General features: G+C 35.4%; 1 protein-coding gene across 4 annotated transcripts in view; it reads left to right on the forward strand.

Annotated features, from left to right (window-relative positions):
• CCDC50 (coiled-coil domain containing 50) overlaps positions 1–15,177 on the forward strand; it is a 74,202-nt gene that overhangs the window by 52,391 nt on the left and 6,634 nt on the right. For 3 of the 4 annotated variants that reach the window (XM_049105867.1, XM_049105865.1, XM_049105866.1), the window contains 5 exons: positions 5,445–5,560; positions 6,144–6,188; positions 6,296–6,400; positions 8,189–8,268; positions 13,836–13,942. In XM_049105867.1, coding sequence (XP_048961824.1) covers positions 5,445–5,560; positions 6,144–6,188; positions 6,296–6,400; positions 8,189–8,268; positions 13,836–13,942 — 453 coding nt within the window. Of the gene's footprint in view, positions 1–5,435; positions 5,561–6,143; positions 6,189–6,295; positions 6,401–8,188; positions 8,269–13,835; positions 13,943–15,177 lie in introns of all 4 variants that reach the window. The other variant, XM_025425365.3, reaches the window with a different exon arrangement.

Consider the following 15,177-nt stretch of genomic DNA (forward strand, 5'->3'; position numbering starts at 1 on the left):
TGTTTCAGGTGTACAACATAATGATTCGATATTTGTGTATATTGCAAAATGTTCACAATAAGTCTGGTTAATATTCATCACCATATATAGGCACAATTTTTTTTCTTGTGATGAGAACTTTTAAGATCTACTCTCTTAGCAACTTTCAGATATGTAGTACAATATTATTAACTGTAGTCACCATGCTTATTTATTTTATAAGTGGAAGTGTGTTCCGTTTATCCCCCTTCACCCATTTTGCCCATTCCCTACCCTCTGCCTCTGGCAACTAACAGTCTGTTCTCTGTATCCATGAGCACTTTTTTTTTCCTTTTTTTTTTTTTTTTAATGATTCTCTATATAAATGAGATCATAAAGTATTTGTTTTTCTCTGACTTATTTCACTTAGCATAATGCTGTCAGGGTCCCTCCCTATTGTTGCAAATGGCAAGATATCCTTTTTTATAACTGAATAATATTCTACTGTATAAATACCACGTTTTCTTTATCCATTTATATGTTTTTTTATACTAAATTTGTTATTGGTGTTCAATTTGCCAACATACAGAGTAACACCCAGTGCTCATCCCGTCAAGTGCCCCCCTCAGTGCCCATCACCCAGTCACCCACCCCCCGCCCTCCTCCCCTTCTACCACCCCTAGTTCGTTTCCCAGAGTTAGGAGTCTTCATGTTCTGTCTCCCATTCTGATATTTCCCACACACTTCTTCTTCCTTCCCTTATATTCCCTTTCACTATTATTTATATTCCCCAAATGAATGAGACCATATAATGTTTGTCCTTCTCTGATTGACTTCACTCCGATAATACCCTCCAGCTCCATCCACGTTGAAGCAAATGGTGGGTATTTGTCATTTCTAATGGCTGAGTAATATTCCATTGTATACATAAACCACATCTTCTTTATCCATTCATCTTTCAATGGACACTGAGGCTTCTTCCACAGTTTGGCTATTGTGGACATTGCTGCTAGAAACATCGGGGTGCAGGTGTCCCGGCGTTTCATTGCATCTGTATCTTTGGGGTAAATCCCCAACAGTGCAATTGCTGGGTCGTAGGGCAGGTCTATTTTTAACTCTTTGAGGAACCTCCACACAGTTTTCCAGAGTGGCTGCACCAGTTCACATTCCCACCAACAGTGTAAGAGGGTTCCCTTTTCTCCACATCCTCTCCAACATTTGTGGTTTCCTGCCTTGTTAATTTTCCCCATTCTCACTGGTGTGAGGTGGGATCTCGTTGTGGTTTTGATTTGTATTTCCCTGATGGCAAATGATGCAGATCATTTTCTCATGTGCTTGTTGGCCATGTCTATGTCTTCCTCTGTGAGATTTCTGTTCATGTCTTTTGCCCATTTCATGATTGGATTGTTTGTTTCTTTGGTGTTGAGTTTAATAAGTTCTCTATAGATCTCGGAAACTAGCCCTTTACCTGATACGTCATTTGCAAATATCTTCTCCCATTCTGTAGGTTGTCTTTTAGTTTTGTTGACTGTATCCTTTGCTGTGCAAAAGCTTCTTATCTTGATGAAGTCCCAATAGTTCATTTTTGCTTTTGTTTATTTTGCCTTCGTGGATATATCTTGCAAGAAGTTACTGTGGCCGAGTTCAAAAAGGGTGTTGCCTGTGTTCTCCTCTAGGATTTTGATGGAATCTTGTCTCACATTTAGATCTTTCATCCATTTTTAGTTTATCTTTGTGTATGGTGAAAGAGAGTGGTCTAGTTTCATTCTTCTGCATGTGGATGTCCAATTTTCCCAGCACCATTTATTGAAGAGATGGTCTTTCTTCCAGTGGAGAGTCTTTCCTCCTTTATCGAATATTAGTTGACCATAAAGTTCAGGGTCCACTTCTGGATTCTCTATTCTGTTCCGTTAATCTATGTGTCTGTTTTTGTGCCAGTACCACACTGTCTTGATGACCACAGCTTTGTAGTACAACCTGAAATCTGGCATTGTGATGCCCCCAGCTATGGTTTTCTTTTTTAAAATTCCCCTGGCTATTCGGGATCTTTTCTGATTCCACACAAATCTTAAGATGATCTGTTCCAACTCTGAAGAAAGTCCATGGTATTTTGATAGGGATTGCGTTAAATGTGTAAATTGCCCTAGGTAACATTGACATTTTCACAATATTAATTCTTCCAATCCATGAGCATGGAATATTTTTCCACCTCTTTGTGTCTTCCTCAATTTCTTTCATAAGTGTTCTATAGTTTTTAGGGTATAGATCCTTTACCTCTTTGGTTAGGTTTATTCCTAGGTATCTTATGCTTTTGGGTGCAATTGTAAATGGGATTGACTCCTTAATTTCTCTTTCTTCAGTCTCATTGTTAGTGTCTAGAAATGCCACTGACTTCTGGGCATTGATTTTGTATCCTGCCACACTGCCAAATTGCTGTATGAGTTCTAGCAATCTTGGGGTGGAGGCTTTTGGGTTTTCTATGTAGAGTATCATCGGCTAAGAGGAAGAGTTTGACTTCTTCTTTGCCACTTTGAATGTTGATGGACACTTTGGTTGTTCCCATGTCTTAGCTTTTCTATATAATATGAAGTGAACATGGGGTGCATATATATTTTTGAGTTGATGTTTCTGTTTATTTCAGAAAAATACCCAAAAGCAGAATTGCCAGATCACATGGTAGTCCTATTTTAAATTTTTTGAGGAAGCTCCAAATTGTTTTTTGCATAGTGGCTGTTCAGTTTACATTGCCTTCAACAGTACACAAGGGTACTGCCTTTTCTCCACACCCTCATTAACACTCGTTATTTCTTGTCTTTTTGATAATAGTCATTCCAACAGGTGTGAAGTGCTATTTCATTGTGGTTTTGATTTGGATTTCCCTGATGATTAGAGATGTGGAGCATGTTGGCCATATGTATGTCTTCTTTGGAAAAATATTTATTCAGATCCTCTACCCATTTTAGATCAGATTGTTTTTTGCTTGAGTTGTATGAGTTCTTTATATATTTTGTATATTAACCTCATATCAAATTTGCAGATATTTTTTTTCCCATTCCATAGCTTGTCTTTTCATTTTGTTAATGGTTTCCTTTTCTATTAGAAGCGTTTTAGTTTGATGTAATCCCACTTGTTTATTTTTTGCTTTTGTCACCTTAACTTTTGTTGTCAAATAAAAAAAAAAAGAATCATCTCTAAGAGTTTATGTTCTCTTCCAAGCGTTTTATGGTTTCAGGTCTTATGTTCAGGTCTATAATCCACTTGAGTTAATTTTTTTTTATATAGTATAAGTCCAGTTTCAATCTTTGGCATATAGCTGTCCAGTTCTCCAGACACCATTTTTTGAAGAAACTGTCTTTTCCCCATTGTATATTCTTGGCTTCTTTGTCATAGATTAATAGAACATATATACAGAGATTTGTTTCTGGGCTCTCTATTCTGTTCCATTGACCTATGTATCATTTTCTTTTAAACTGCCTGGAGGTGACAGTCTTATCACCCTGTTAAACCAGTTAAGTCTGTTCATTTGACTGTTTCATTTGAATGTCTTCAAAGTATCTTTGAAAGATAACTAAAAATATTTTCTCAGTGAATTCTGTGGTGTAGAGTAAGAGGAGGCATACAAGGTTTAGTGTGTTGAAATCTGAGTATATCCCACTCTATTTCTTTTAGTGGTGGCAAAATTGAAGGAGCAAGGCCTAAGTGTGATCTTTCGTATGAGACTCAATGAGGTTTTGAGCTGCTTACAGAAGTGTCATTTTTCTTTAGGTAGAATAGTATCACAAGCTCTTTTCCACTAACTTTGTCCAACTCTACCTCCCTATCTGATTTCATTTATTTTTTCTGAAATGTTGTTTTCTAGTTATGCCCAAACTAATGATAACTCAGAGGTTTAGATTTCATTTAAATATGGTGCACTTACGGGAATATCCCTCTGTTTCCTGACTATCCCAGACCCCTCAGAAATCTGGGTTAAAACCAGCGTAGCCCAACCCAGCAGTGTAAGATTCAGTAGCTCTGGAGAGGATAGGAAATTGAGGTGGATTCTGTATGCTGAGTAAACAGGTGCTAATAGGCCTGAAGCTAAGAAAGCCAGGTTTAATAGTCTGTATTTGTAGGAAAGACAGATGACTCCATTGCTTTTGGATTTACCACAAAGCTAGGTTTAAAGCTCTACAAAGAGAGACTTTACCAGACAATTTAAATTTCTTCATGTGCCCAGAATTTAGTTGTATTTTTTCTTTCCTTTTTCTCTTTTTTGTTTAAAGCAAGTGAATCAAGTGTAGTGAGGCATATTCATAAAAATTGTTTTAATATATGGTTCTCTTGATGGATATAATAAACTAATAGTTTCAATGCCAATTTCCTATAAGAATCAACTGTTAGCAATCAACCAAACTACCAAAGGCCAGATCTCATCCAGGCTACTTAAATTAGAATCCTTGAGATTTGTGTCAAAGATTTTTATGTTTATTTAAAGCACTCCAGATGATTTTAATATATTAGCTAGGGTTGACAACCACTGATGCAAAGATATAGTCAATTAGGAGTAAAAACTTTCTTTTTCCCTTCAGTAACCCATTTGCTGGAAGTCACTATTCCAGATGGTTAATCTTATTCATGGCATTAAAAATTTTTTATTACTTCTGAATACAATACATTCACATTGTTGAATAATTGTAATTTATACAGGATACAAAGAGGGAAATGCCTGTAATTTTGAAGTAAACCTTAGCACTTACCACTTGATTAAAAGTTAGAAAGGGAATATATGCCACTTACAACATTTCAAAGTAAAATGCCAAAATTCCCCATCAGTCCACTGTATTCCTTTTCTCTCAGAGGAATAGAAATCTAAGATCATTCATTATGTTCTCTGGTATTTCCTTTATGTTATATCTTCCCTAAAATTTAGCAACAGCATGAACTGATCAAAGATATAGGAAAGATCTAAAGCAAGTGGGTTTGTTGACCATTAGAGCAGAAGCTATGGTAGAGCCACTGGTTGACTCACATACCCCCGGGTGATGCGATTTCTGTTCCCTCTGAGGTAAAGTATGCAAGGCTGAGTTAAACAGAAGGAAGACTCTTGTTTCCTCCAGTCTCGAAGTTTAGCTTTTTTAAAACTCCAGCTCTGTAACTTTCTTTTCTCTGTTTTGTTTGTTTCAGTGACTTAGCCTTTATTTCACTTACTGTTTTGCAAAAGCCTCACCTACAGTTCATTACGTGATTTTCTGCTGTTGAAGAAACTATGTGAAAGGGGAGTTTTGTGCCTGGCAGTTTGGGGTGGGTAACTTTTTAAAAAATGTGTGGATAATCTGCATTGCCACATCTATACCTAGGAGAAAAAATTATTTCAGGTGTACCCTACACGGAGTTCAGTAGTGGTAGCAGTGTTGTCAGTATTAGATACTAAAGAAAAAAATCTTTAAGTTTTGCACCTTTTCAGAAAACAAATGTAGTTGCCTTATTACATTGAGTTTTTCTAGGAATGAAGCCAAGAATGATGAAAGAAGCTGACTCTGCTCCGTCGCGAGTGGCCCACAGGGATCAGGAATGGTATGATGCTGAAATTGCCAGAAAACTGCAAGAAGAAGAAATTTTGGTGAGCAAATTTTCATGCAAAAGTTTAGGTGATAGTCACTAGATTTTCTTGAATTGAATCATTCTTGAGATTACATAATAGGCATAATGAGCCTCTATGAGTTGAGAAACTGATACCTTTTTTATGGGTGGAAAAATCAAGACAATGGGAATAGATTGTCCAGTTTTACTTACTGAGTAAGAATTAGCAACAGAATTCCATATCCCTATCTTTCTGTTATTGAATTCTGATAATTCTTTCATAATCTGCTATAGAATTTAATAAAAATAGCCCCTGCTCTGGCTGGTGAAAGTATACTAGCTCAACTTCAGGGATGTTAATTACAATTGGTTTGAAACACCAATTTATTTTTATGGAAGGTTAAAAAAAAAGATTTTATTTATTCATGAGAGACACAGAAAGACAGAGACATAGGCAGAGGGAGAAGCAGGCTCCCTGTAGGGACCCTGATGCGGGCCCAGGACCCTGGGATCATGCCCTGAGCCAAAAGATGCTCAACCACTGAGCCACCTTGGTGCCCAGATATTTTTTAAATGGACAACATAGATTCTAATTAATCTTTTGTGTATTTTCTATACCATAGGCTACCCAGGTGGATATGAGAGCAGCTCAAGTAGCCCAGGATGAGGTGAGTCCATGTTAGTTTGTTTAGCCAGGACTTTTTAGAAATATCCCAGTAATTTTCTGGGATTCCCATGAATCTGCAATCAATGATATTGACTGGATTTTGTTTAGGAAATCGCTAGACTTCTCATGGCTGAAGAAAAGAAAGCTTACAAGAAAGCCAAGGAGCGGGAGAAATCATCTTTGGACAAAAGAAAGCATGACTCTGATTGGAAGGTAAGTTTTGTTTATTGTTTTTTTTTTTGATTTTTGTAATGGGGATTTTGCTTTTAGGGTAAGTTCTGCAAATGTATTTAGGGTATACAAATTATCTGTATTGCATATATGAATCTTATTTGTAAAGGTTATTTCATTACAAAAAATCATAATTCTTGAAAAATAACTATGAAAAAATAACTGCTAAGATTGAAAAACTCATTCTATTCCTTTTAAGACCAGTTAAGTTGCAGGTACCTCTGGTTAGGAGCAATCTTAGTTTTACTAATATTTACCTTACAGGAGAATGTAACCTGTACCTTACAGGAGAATTTTCACAAGCTTTCATAGCTCCCTAGTGGCCTTTTCTTTCCTTCTCTAAGTCCTCGGTGTTGCCCATCCATAATCATGTGCCCATTATTTCTCTTTTCTCTGACAACTTAATCTATGGCAGACCGACAGATGCCGCCAATAATCATTGCTTATGTCAAAGTATAGGAACTAATAGCATGAGCTTCACCTGTTGTCTTTTCCCTAGTTAATCAGAAATATTATACAAAATAGTTTATTCTGCTGTAAAGTAATGTAATTGTTGTATGTGGTGGTTGCAAGTTCAGTTTAACAGACTTGACTCATTAGTTACTGTGTGCAGTGCACCCCTCTGGACTTAACAGGGAAGGACAAAGATCTATTTTCCTCATAATACTATATAATGTAGGAGGACAAATAGGATAACATAGATAGCTAACAAACACAAGGTCAAACTGACTGAAGAAAGTATAGTAGAAGAATAGCAGAGTTATGGAGGGATCAATTCCTAAGCTACAGGACCTTCAGAGAGGGACTTTGTACTAGGCCTGGAAGGATGCAGCTAGAATGTGTGTCCATGACATAGTGATATTCAGCTCTGTTCTTTCCTTCTCTCTTTTTTTTATTCTCTCTCTCGAAAAAAATTCCTCCCTTGAGTCTCTGGTTCTGTCTCTGTCTCAGCACTGATTAGGAGGAAAAAGAGGACATAGAAACTGTGATGATAATAGTATTGCTCTACTATTTCCTATAGCTCAGTTATTCAGCTGTCAGTCTGAAAACAAATGAAAGTATTACTGCCATGTTAATTATTTATAGGAATCTCCTTCTTTTACCCTCTGAGTAATTCAGGATTTTTTTTAACAAATGTATTTCATTTTAGTAGAAGTAGAAGGCTCCCAAATGATTCTGCTATATAAGTTAAGCTACAAATAATTGCCCAGGAGTTACTCAGATTCTTTGTTAACCACAAAGAAGTAAGTATTTTTAAGAATTGCAAATCAGGCAAGTAAAAGGGGAAAGCCACATTTCTAGCAAGTATCAGGATTTCTTTAATTTCTAGATTCTGTAATGGGTGCTGGTATTGGTGTAAGTTCGTCTCTTGGAAGGGTTTGACTGAACCTTCCTTAGTTTCCTGGCTTGAAAATCACCATCCTCAAGTCAGATGTTCAGAAATAAGTTTAAGAGCATAGACCTACACTCCACAGACTCTGGAAGTTCTTGTCAGCTGCTGTGCAGCTATTATGTTAATAATGTGTAGCCAGGCACACCCCTGCTGGGGAACATGTTCACATGTAGTTAGCTCACTCTCTGGCTGTACTGAGCACTTCCAACATATTTTTGTGACTATATATATATATTTTTTATTCATTTGTTCAACTGAATGTAAGTAAATTAAAATTACTAGAATTTGGCATAATTTGGATAGTTTCTAAACCTAATAATCTTTCCGTTTGTTTGCTGTTTTCTGTATGTTTTTTCTTTTTCTTTTTCTGTCCATAGCCAAAAACTACTAAATCGGCACACTCAAAGTCAAAAGAGAGTAATGACCCTCATCGTTCTAAGAATGACAGGCCAGCACGGTAAGATGACACCTAAAAAAGGGGAATGAGGGACTTGACTTTGGGGTAAGAAGATATGGATATTCTGAGAAGAGTGTTCTTTGGAGAGGAGATCCAGAAATCGGCAGTTGTCAGGGGGTATCAAGTCTTGCAGGATTATTATCAAACTTTTTTTCCATTCTTAAATTGGGTTGAACAAGTCAAATCAGGAAGATGCTAGGGCATATAAAAAATGATGTTTTTTGTTAGGACGAGTTCTTGTCTTTGGATTCACTTCCCTTAGCTAAGAATGGATGGGATTAACCATTTTCCCAGTAAAATCTCCAGTTTTAAGGTTTACCAAGTTTCATGGGTACACTAATGTGTGCATGACATTTACAAATGCTTAAATTCATTTCTGCATGAGTTTCAAAGTCTAGGCAAATACTTATTTCGAGACACGGCAGACTTCTAAATCCCACCAGATCTAATAGCTGTGGCTATGGTGTATGTACTTCTTTCTGACTTCTCTCAGTCTTAGGTCATAGTTAATGGAGCAGTTGCTGTCTTTCTACCTCATACCTCAAGTTGGCAATATTTAAGTCTCTGGAGAAGCAAACTTTTTTTTTTTTTTTTTTTTTTTTTTTGTCCTTTATTGCTTTCTGTTGCTTTTCAAAACAAAACATGATTGGAATAGAAAGAATATTATATACAGAAAGATGAAAGTAACACTAAATATAAAATTTTGAAAATTCTATTAGAACTTCAAATATTGTTCCTAATTATAGTGTATGTATTAACTCTAAAGATAAATTTTATCACATTGAAAGCATACACTGTTGTTGCCACTCTTTGCCCATGCTTAAGCTGCTAGACTTGTTGACTTAAAGTGAATATATTTAGTGTCCTTAAAAATCTACATTCTTTTGAGATGCCTGGGTGGCCCAGTCGGTGAAACATCTGACTCTTGATCTCAGCTCAGGTCTTGATCTCAGGGTCATGACATTAGTCCCATAAGTAGTGGCTCCACGCCCACCTACTTAAAAAAAGCCATATTCTATTTTTAAATCCATGGGCTTTCAGAAGATAAATAGCCTTCAGAAAACTGCATCAAGTTTGTAAGGCTCTTAGGACAAGAGTAATATATTTTTATCAATTGCTTAAAATTGGTTCTTCTTATATCTTTTAATTAAATACATGCCAAAGGTAGACTTTATTTTCATCCCTGCAATATCCAGGTAAAATAAGATGTAACTAATCTGTTCTCAGTAGGTAAATAGGTATGGTTTATTATGTTTTCTTTAGTCAAATGAATTAAAATAATCTTTTGGGTTTTCTGCAGTCTTCCAAATTTTGGGGTTCTTTAGAACACTAACAATTTTGACTTCAGATATGATAGACCAATCTGGAATGTCTATTTTAAAAAATGAATTAAAATTGAAAACAAGTTTCTGAAAATGTAATACTTCAAAAAATATTTGGCAAAAAAAGTAATAATAAAAATATTTGGCATTTTGTAGAATGAATAATCAAATGATCCTGTATTAAAAATAGCTATTGTAAATAAGTGAAAGTGATCTTTGACTGGTAGAACTGAAGTTTTTGTTTGTTTGTTTGTTTGTTTGTTTTGACTTGAAGGGAATATTTATTTGTCTTTAAGTATCGGTTGCAGAAAGATATGTGTAGATACAGATCTAGATATAGGTGATAAAACTGAGAATTTTATGAAATTGTATTTCATAGTTAAAAGTTAAGCCTATTATTACAGATTTTATACAACTAATATTAGAATTTATGCATTCTGCTTAGAGCTTTTGGTTTCCTCTTTCACATTTCCTTTTTCTTCCCTCACATTTAATTTTGGTGGATTTAGTTAGCTATTTGTACAGAAAGAGACGGATTTAAGGATTGAAAATCATGGAGCTTCCCAGATCTAGAAGTTTACTGCATTATAGTGTTAATAATAGTAGAGGGAAAACAAGTTATTGTGTAGAGCTTGTAATATTCACGGTCAAAAATCGGTTTCTTTGTCCATTACAAAAATCTTGTATTCTCTCTAAAGAAATACAGAATCAGTTTGGTGATCTGAATTAACTATGATGCTTTATAACTGGGAAAAGTTTCAAATAAGTTCCAAAGTCTTTTAACTGTAGGGTATTATGCGATAATACTCCTGGTATTTTATTTGCATTTTTCCCTTAGAAAAAAATAAGCATTTTTAAAATCTCATTTAGTTCCTACAGCACTCTTATGAATGTGAAATATATTTATCTCCACTCAGTCACTTATCAGATATTTATTGAATGTCCTAATAATTGCCCATAGAGTAAACAGCAGTTAGCAAGAAAGAACTGTTTCTTAGTCTCATGAAATTTATCATCTAAACAATTGCATAAATAACTATTACCATGTTAAATGCTTTAGATGAAAAGTACGTGATATTATAAAGAATGAGGAGACAGCCTAGTCTGCATATCTAGGAGAGCCTCTTAAAAAAAAAAAAAAGACTTATTTATTTATTTGAGAGAGTGAGAGGACATGAGCAAGGGGTGGAGTAGGGGAGAGAGAGGGAGAAGCAGACTCCCCACTATGCAGGGCTCCATCCCAGGTCCCTGGGATCATAACCTGAAGCAAAACCAGGAGTTGAACACTTAACTGACTGAGCTACCCAGGCATCCCAAGAAATGACTTTTAAGTGAATTCTTAAAGGGATGTGTCTGTATCGCTGACTTAAACATGTAAATCATTTCATGAGGACAGTAGGAAACAGGTATTCCTAATACATCTAAAACTATGAAACAAACTATTGGGTTAGCAAGCTTTTTCTAATTTTGGATGTGAATATCTTTGACTTTAAAATAGCTATCTCCAGCATAACAAATAGTTTGAAATAGGAAACATTAAAAACAGAGAATTCTGTACATAAAAGTTCTAGTAAAAAAAAAAAAAAAAAAGAAAGAAAGAAATAGGAACACTGGAAGCCATAAACAAAGGTTTGTTTTCTGTGTAGTCAATAACTAAGCAGACAGGGGACACCTGGGGGGCTCGGTCTTATTAGTCACATAAGCCTTGGACTCTTGGTTTCAGCTCACGTCATGATCTCAGGGGACCTGGGATTGAGCCACACTGTCTCCTTGCTAAGTGGAGAGCCTGAGATTCTCTCCCTCCCTCCCCCTCTGCCCTTCCCCTACTTGTGTGATGTGCTCTCTCTCTCTCTCTCTCAAATCTTTAAAAACAACAACAACAAACTAGACAGCATATGAAGAGAACTAAGGGCATTCTAGATTGATTTTGTATATCCTTATGTGGAGATCCTAGTGGATTTGTGGAAGTTCCTTGTGTTGTTTCACACTTCAGCATCTTTTCCTTGACAAGTTGATGGTGAGGCAGTAATCCTGGGTTTTTGTTTGTTTGTTTGGATTTTTTGGGTTTTGGTGTTCTTGGTTTTGTTTTGTTTTGTTTTGTTTTGAGAGTCCCATTTGACTTTTGTGTTTCTGGGTTTTGATCACCTAATATAAGAGTTTAATAAAAAAGAGTGAGTACAAGTCTCTGCTGTCCTGATTACCAATCCTATTTTCTTGGACCCAAGTTACTTCTTTAACCACCTATTTTTTTGAAGTTGAGTTTCTTAATTCTAGAGTCAGATTTTGTCTCAACTCTTCTGCCAACTTCTAATACTACTTTTTTAAGGTAAATGTTACAAATGTTAGTCAATAATGAAAAAAAAACTGTATTTAATTTCTAATATTTGTAAACAAGTAGTTCAAAGTGAAAAACAAGAAAAATGAAAATACCATATCATTTGTTATACTCACATTAATTATATGTATATATACAAAAGTATGAAAATATAAGCCAAATACCATTTGAAAGTATATTTACACACACACACACACACACACACAAATACAGATACTGCTGCTGATAAAAATACACAACTATGTAGCATAGCATAGGGTAGTGAAGAGCACAGTGATTTTGAAGTACAGTTGAGTCTGAGTCCCAGCCCTGTCATTTAACAACTGTGTGATCTTGGACCGATCACTTACCTCATCTAACCTAATCTAACTCGGCGCAGCGGTTTAGCGCCTGCCTTTGGCCCAGGGTGTGATCCTGGAGACCCGGGATCGAATCCCACGTCGGGCTCCTGGTACATGGAGACTGCTTCTCCCTCTGCCTATGTCTCCGCTTCTCTCTCTCTCTCTGTGTGACTATCATAAACAAATAAAAAATTAAAAAAAAAAGAACTCTAACCTAATCTAACACTAAAATATGTGTATGATGGCTACCATGCAGACTTGTCCTGAAAATTCATTGAGGGGACCCCTGGGTGGCTCAGTGGTTGAGCGTCTGCCATTCAGCCCAGGGCGTGATCCTGGGGTTGTGGGATATCAACCCACAGGGAGCCTGCTTCTCCCTCTGCCTATATCTCTACCTCTCTCTCCATGTCTCTCATGAATAAATATATAAAATCTTTAAAAAAAAAAATAAAGTTCATTGAGATCATCTGAGTAGAACCCATAGCACAGTCCTCAATAAATAAGTTTACATCCTATGCTGACCTGTTGTTTTTTGTTGTTTGTTTGTTTTTTGTTGTTTTTTGTTTTTTGTTTTTTTGGTTTTTTTTTTTTTTTTTCTATGCTGACCTGTTACAGATAACCGAATACCCAGCAAGAGACCTACTGCTTAGGGACAGAGTGAGAAATTTGAAATCACTTGTCTTCTTATATGACAGAGCCCTTTGTACCAAACTTAGCATAACTTTCTGAACTGCAATGTATTTATGTCTTCCAGATTGCATATATGGTTACAGAAAATCTCCCACAACATGGTTATGTATTTGACATATTCTGTTACTGCATCTGGTTCCATGCTTTAATGCAACATTTAAGTACACCTCTGAGAAACAAAAACCAAAAAAGGAGAGATTTTGTTCTTCATCTTCATCAATGCCAAATGTTTACAAAAATCTATGTAACATAATTTTAAAATAATAAAAACTTCAGAGTAGCAAAAATTCCCAGTGCTTTTTTACATTTTATATTATTTTGATGTGAAAAGTTGCCAATGTAGTTGTCTTTTCCTTTTCTAAGCTCTGCTTTGCCACCTAGTGGATTGAAAGACTTTGCTCTAGATTTTATATGATGACCCATGTCCTCTTCCGCCCCTTTCCTTCTTTCCTGTCCTCCCCCATTAGCTGCCAATTTTGCCCTCTTTTTTAATTCGTTTCTTAACTTTCTGTATTACTTCCCTTTGATCTTTTCCTTTTTTCCCTCTATTTCTTCATAAAACCTACCAAAACAAAGGAAATTTCTCATTAATGGCAGTGGTTACACATCTCATTAATCTTGTTTCTCTCTAGTCCATAGCACAGTGCCTCACACATATTTCTCAGAAAAATGTTTGTTTTTATTGAATTATGTGCATCAAAACAAAGGAATAGTAAGATAAAATAATTTATTCAAGGTTATGCAACAAGCCGGGAACTAAAATGAGAGTTCTGTGTCTTTGCATTTCTACCAAAATGGTTTTACCATATTTTCCAATGAGAGGTAGAGTTGTAGTCACCACTACTTAGAATATCTCTTTAAAGTTTGACTTCCCTTCAGGCCACCACCACCTACCATGACAGAGGCTGAAGATTTGGATTACACTCATTTCACAAACCAGCATAATTCCACACGTCATTTCTCAAAATCGGAATCCTCTCATAAAGGTAAGAAAAATATATGTGATCAAGTTTAGGATTTTTTTTTTTTTTAAATCCTCATGTTATGGTGGAAAAATCAAATGGTGTCTTATAGATCACTGGAGTGGCAAAATAAGTTATCCTTCCTTTTGGAAGATCATTATAGTATTTTTCATTTGTTAAAAAACAAAAAAGGTAAAACAGAAAACAAAACACCTTAAATTGAATGCAAGATGTCTGTGTATGTGCATTTTCCTCCAGGAAGAATTTGTAGCTTTCATCAGTGTGTGACTATAAATAAAACAAAGGAGCAAAAGGAAAAAAAAGAGCAATAAAACAAACTCTTAACTATAGAGAACAAAGTGATGATTATCAGAAGGAAGGGGCTTATCAGAAGGGATGAGTTAAATAGGTGATAGGGATTAAGGAGGGCACTTGTGATGAGCACCAGGTGCCTTACAGAAGTGTTGAATTGCTATACTTTACATACTGTACACCTGAAATTAATATTGCACTGTGTTAAATAACTGGAATTTAAATAAGAAAATAAAAAAATAAAGAACACACATACACTTCACATAAAACTATTAACATACAAAAGAAAAACAGGGCAAAGAAAATGAAAGAATATGAGGTCTAAATTGGACCAAATCCTAATTTTAATTAATTAATTAATTAATTAATTAATTAATTAATTTTTGGACCAGATCCTTAAAATGAAAGGAATAGTTGCATGTGGCCAAGCATACACATTCACTTGTATTTTTATGATATTCATAAAATGAAATAATGAAAAGGCAATTCTTATATTAATTTTCTCATCTAAAAATGGAAGTGATTTTAATAATAGTGTCAGTGTTGTCAGGATCATATAAATAAAATATATGAAAGCAGATTGCAATAGACTTTACAAATATTAGGTCCTGTTATTTGATGTCTGTTATTTGTTACAGCTTTTGAAGATATCTTAGGTCATGATTTTATCATCTTTTTCCAAATCTAATGATTGCCTTCTCAAACTTCAATTTTTTTTTCCAGTGGTCATTACAAAATATCAATGTGTGGGTGCTGCTCCAGACTAATTAAATCAGAATTTTTAGGGGAGAGAGGTTGCCAAGCATTTATATTTTTTTTAGAAAACTCTGCTTACCCCAACCGTCTCTGTTCTGACATTCGTCCATTGTTGATCAGATAAAAGATATTATTGTAAAAGATGGAATTAGTTGGACATTATCAAAACAACCCTACATACTACAATTTCA

This window comes from Canis lupus, chromosome 34 (genome assembly GCF_003254725.2).
Source record: "Canis lupus dingo isolate Sandy chromosome 34, ASM325472v2, whole genome shotgun sequence".
Classification (NCBI taxonomy): Eukaryota; Metazoa; Chordata; class Mammalia; order Carnivora; family Canidae; genus Canis; species Canis lupus.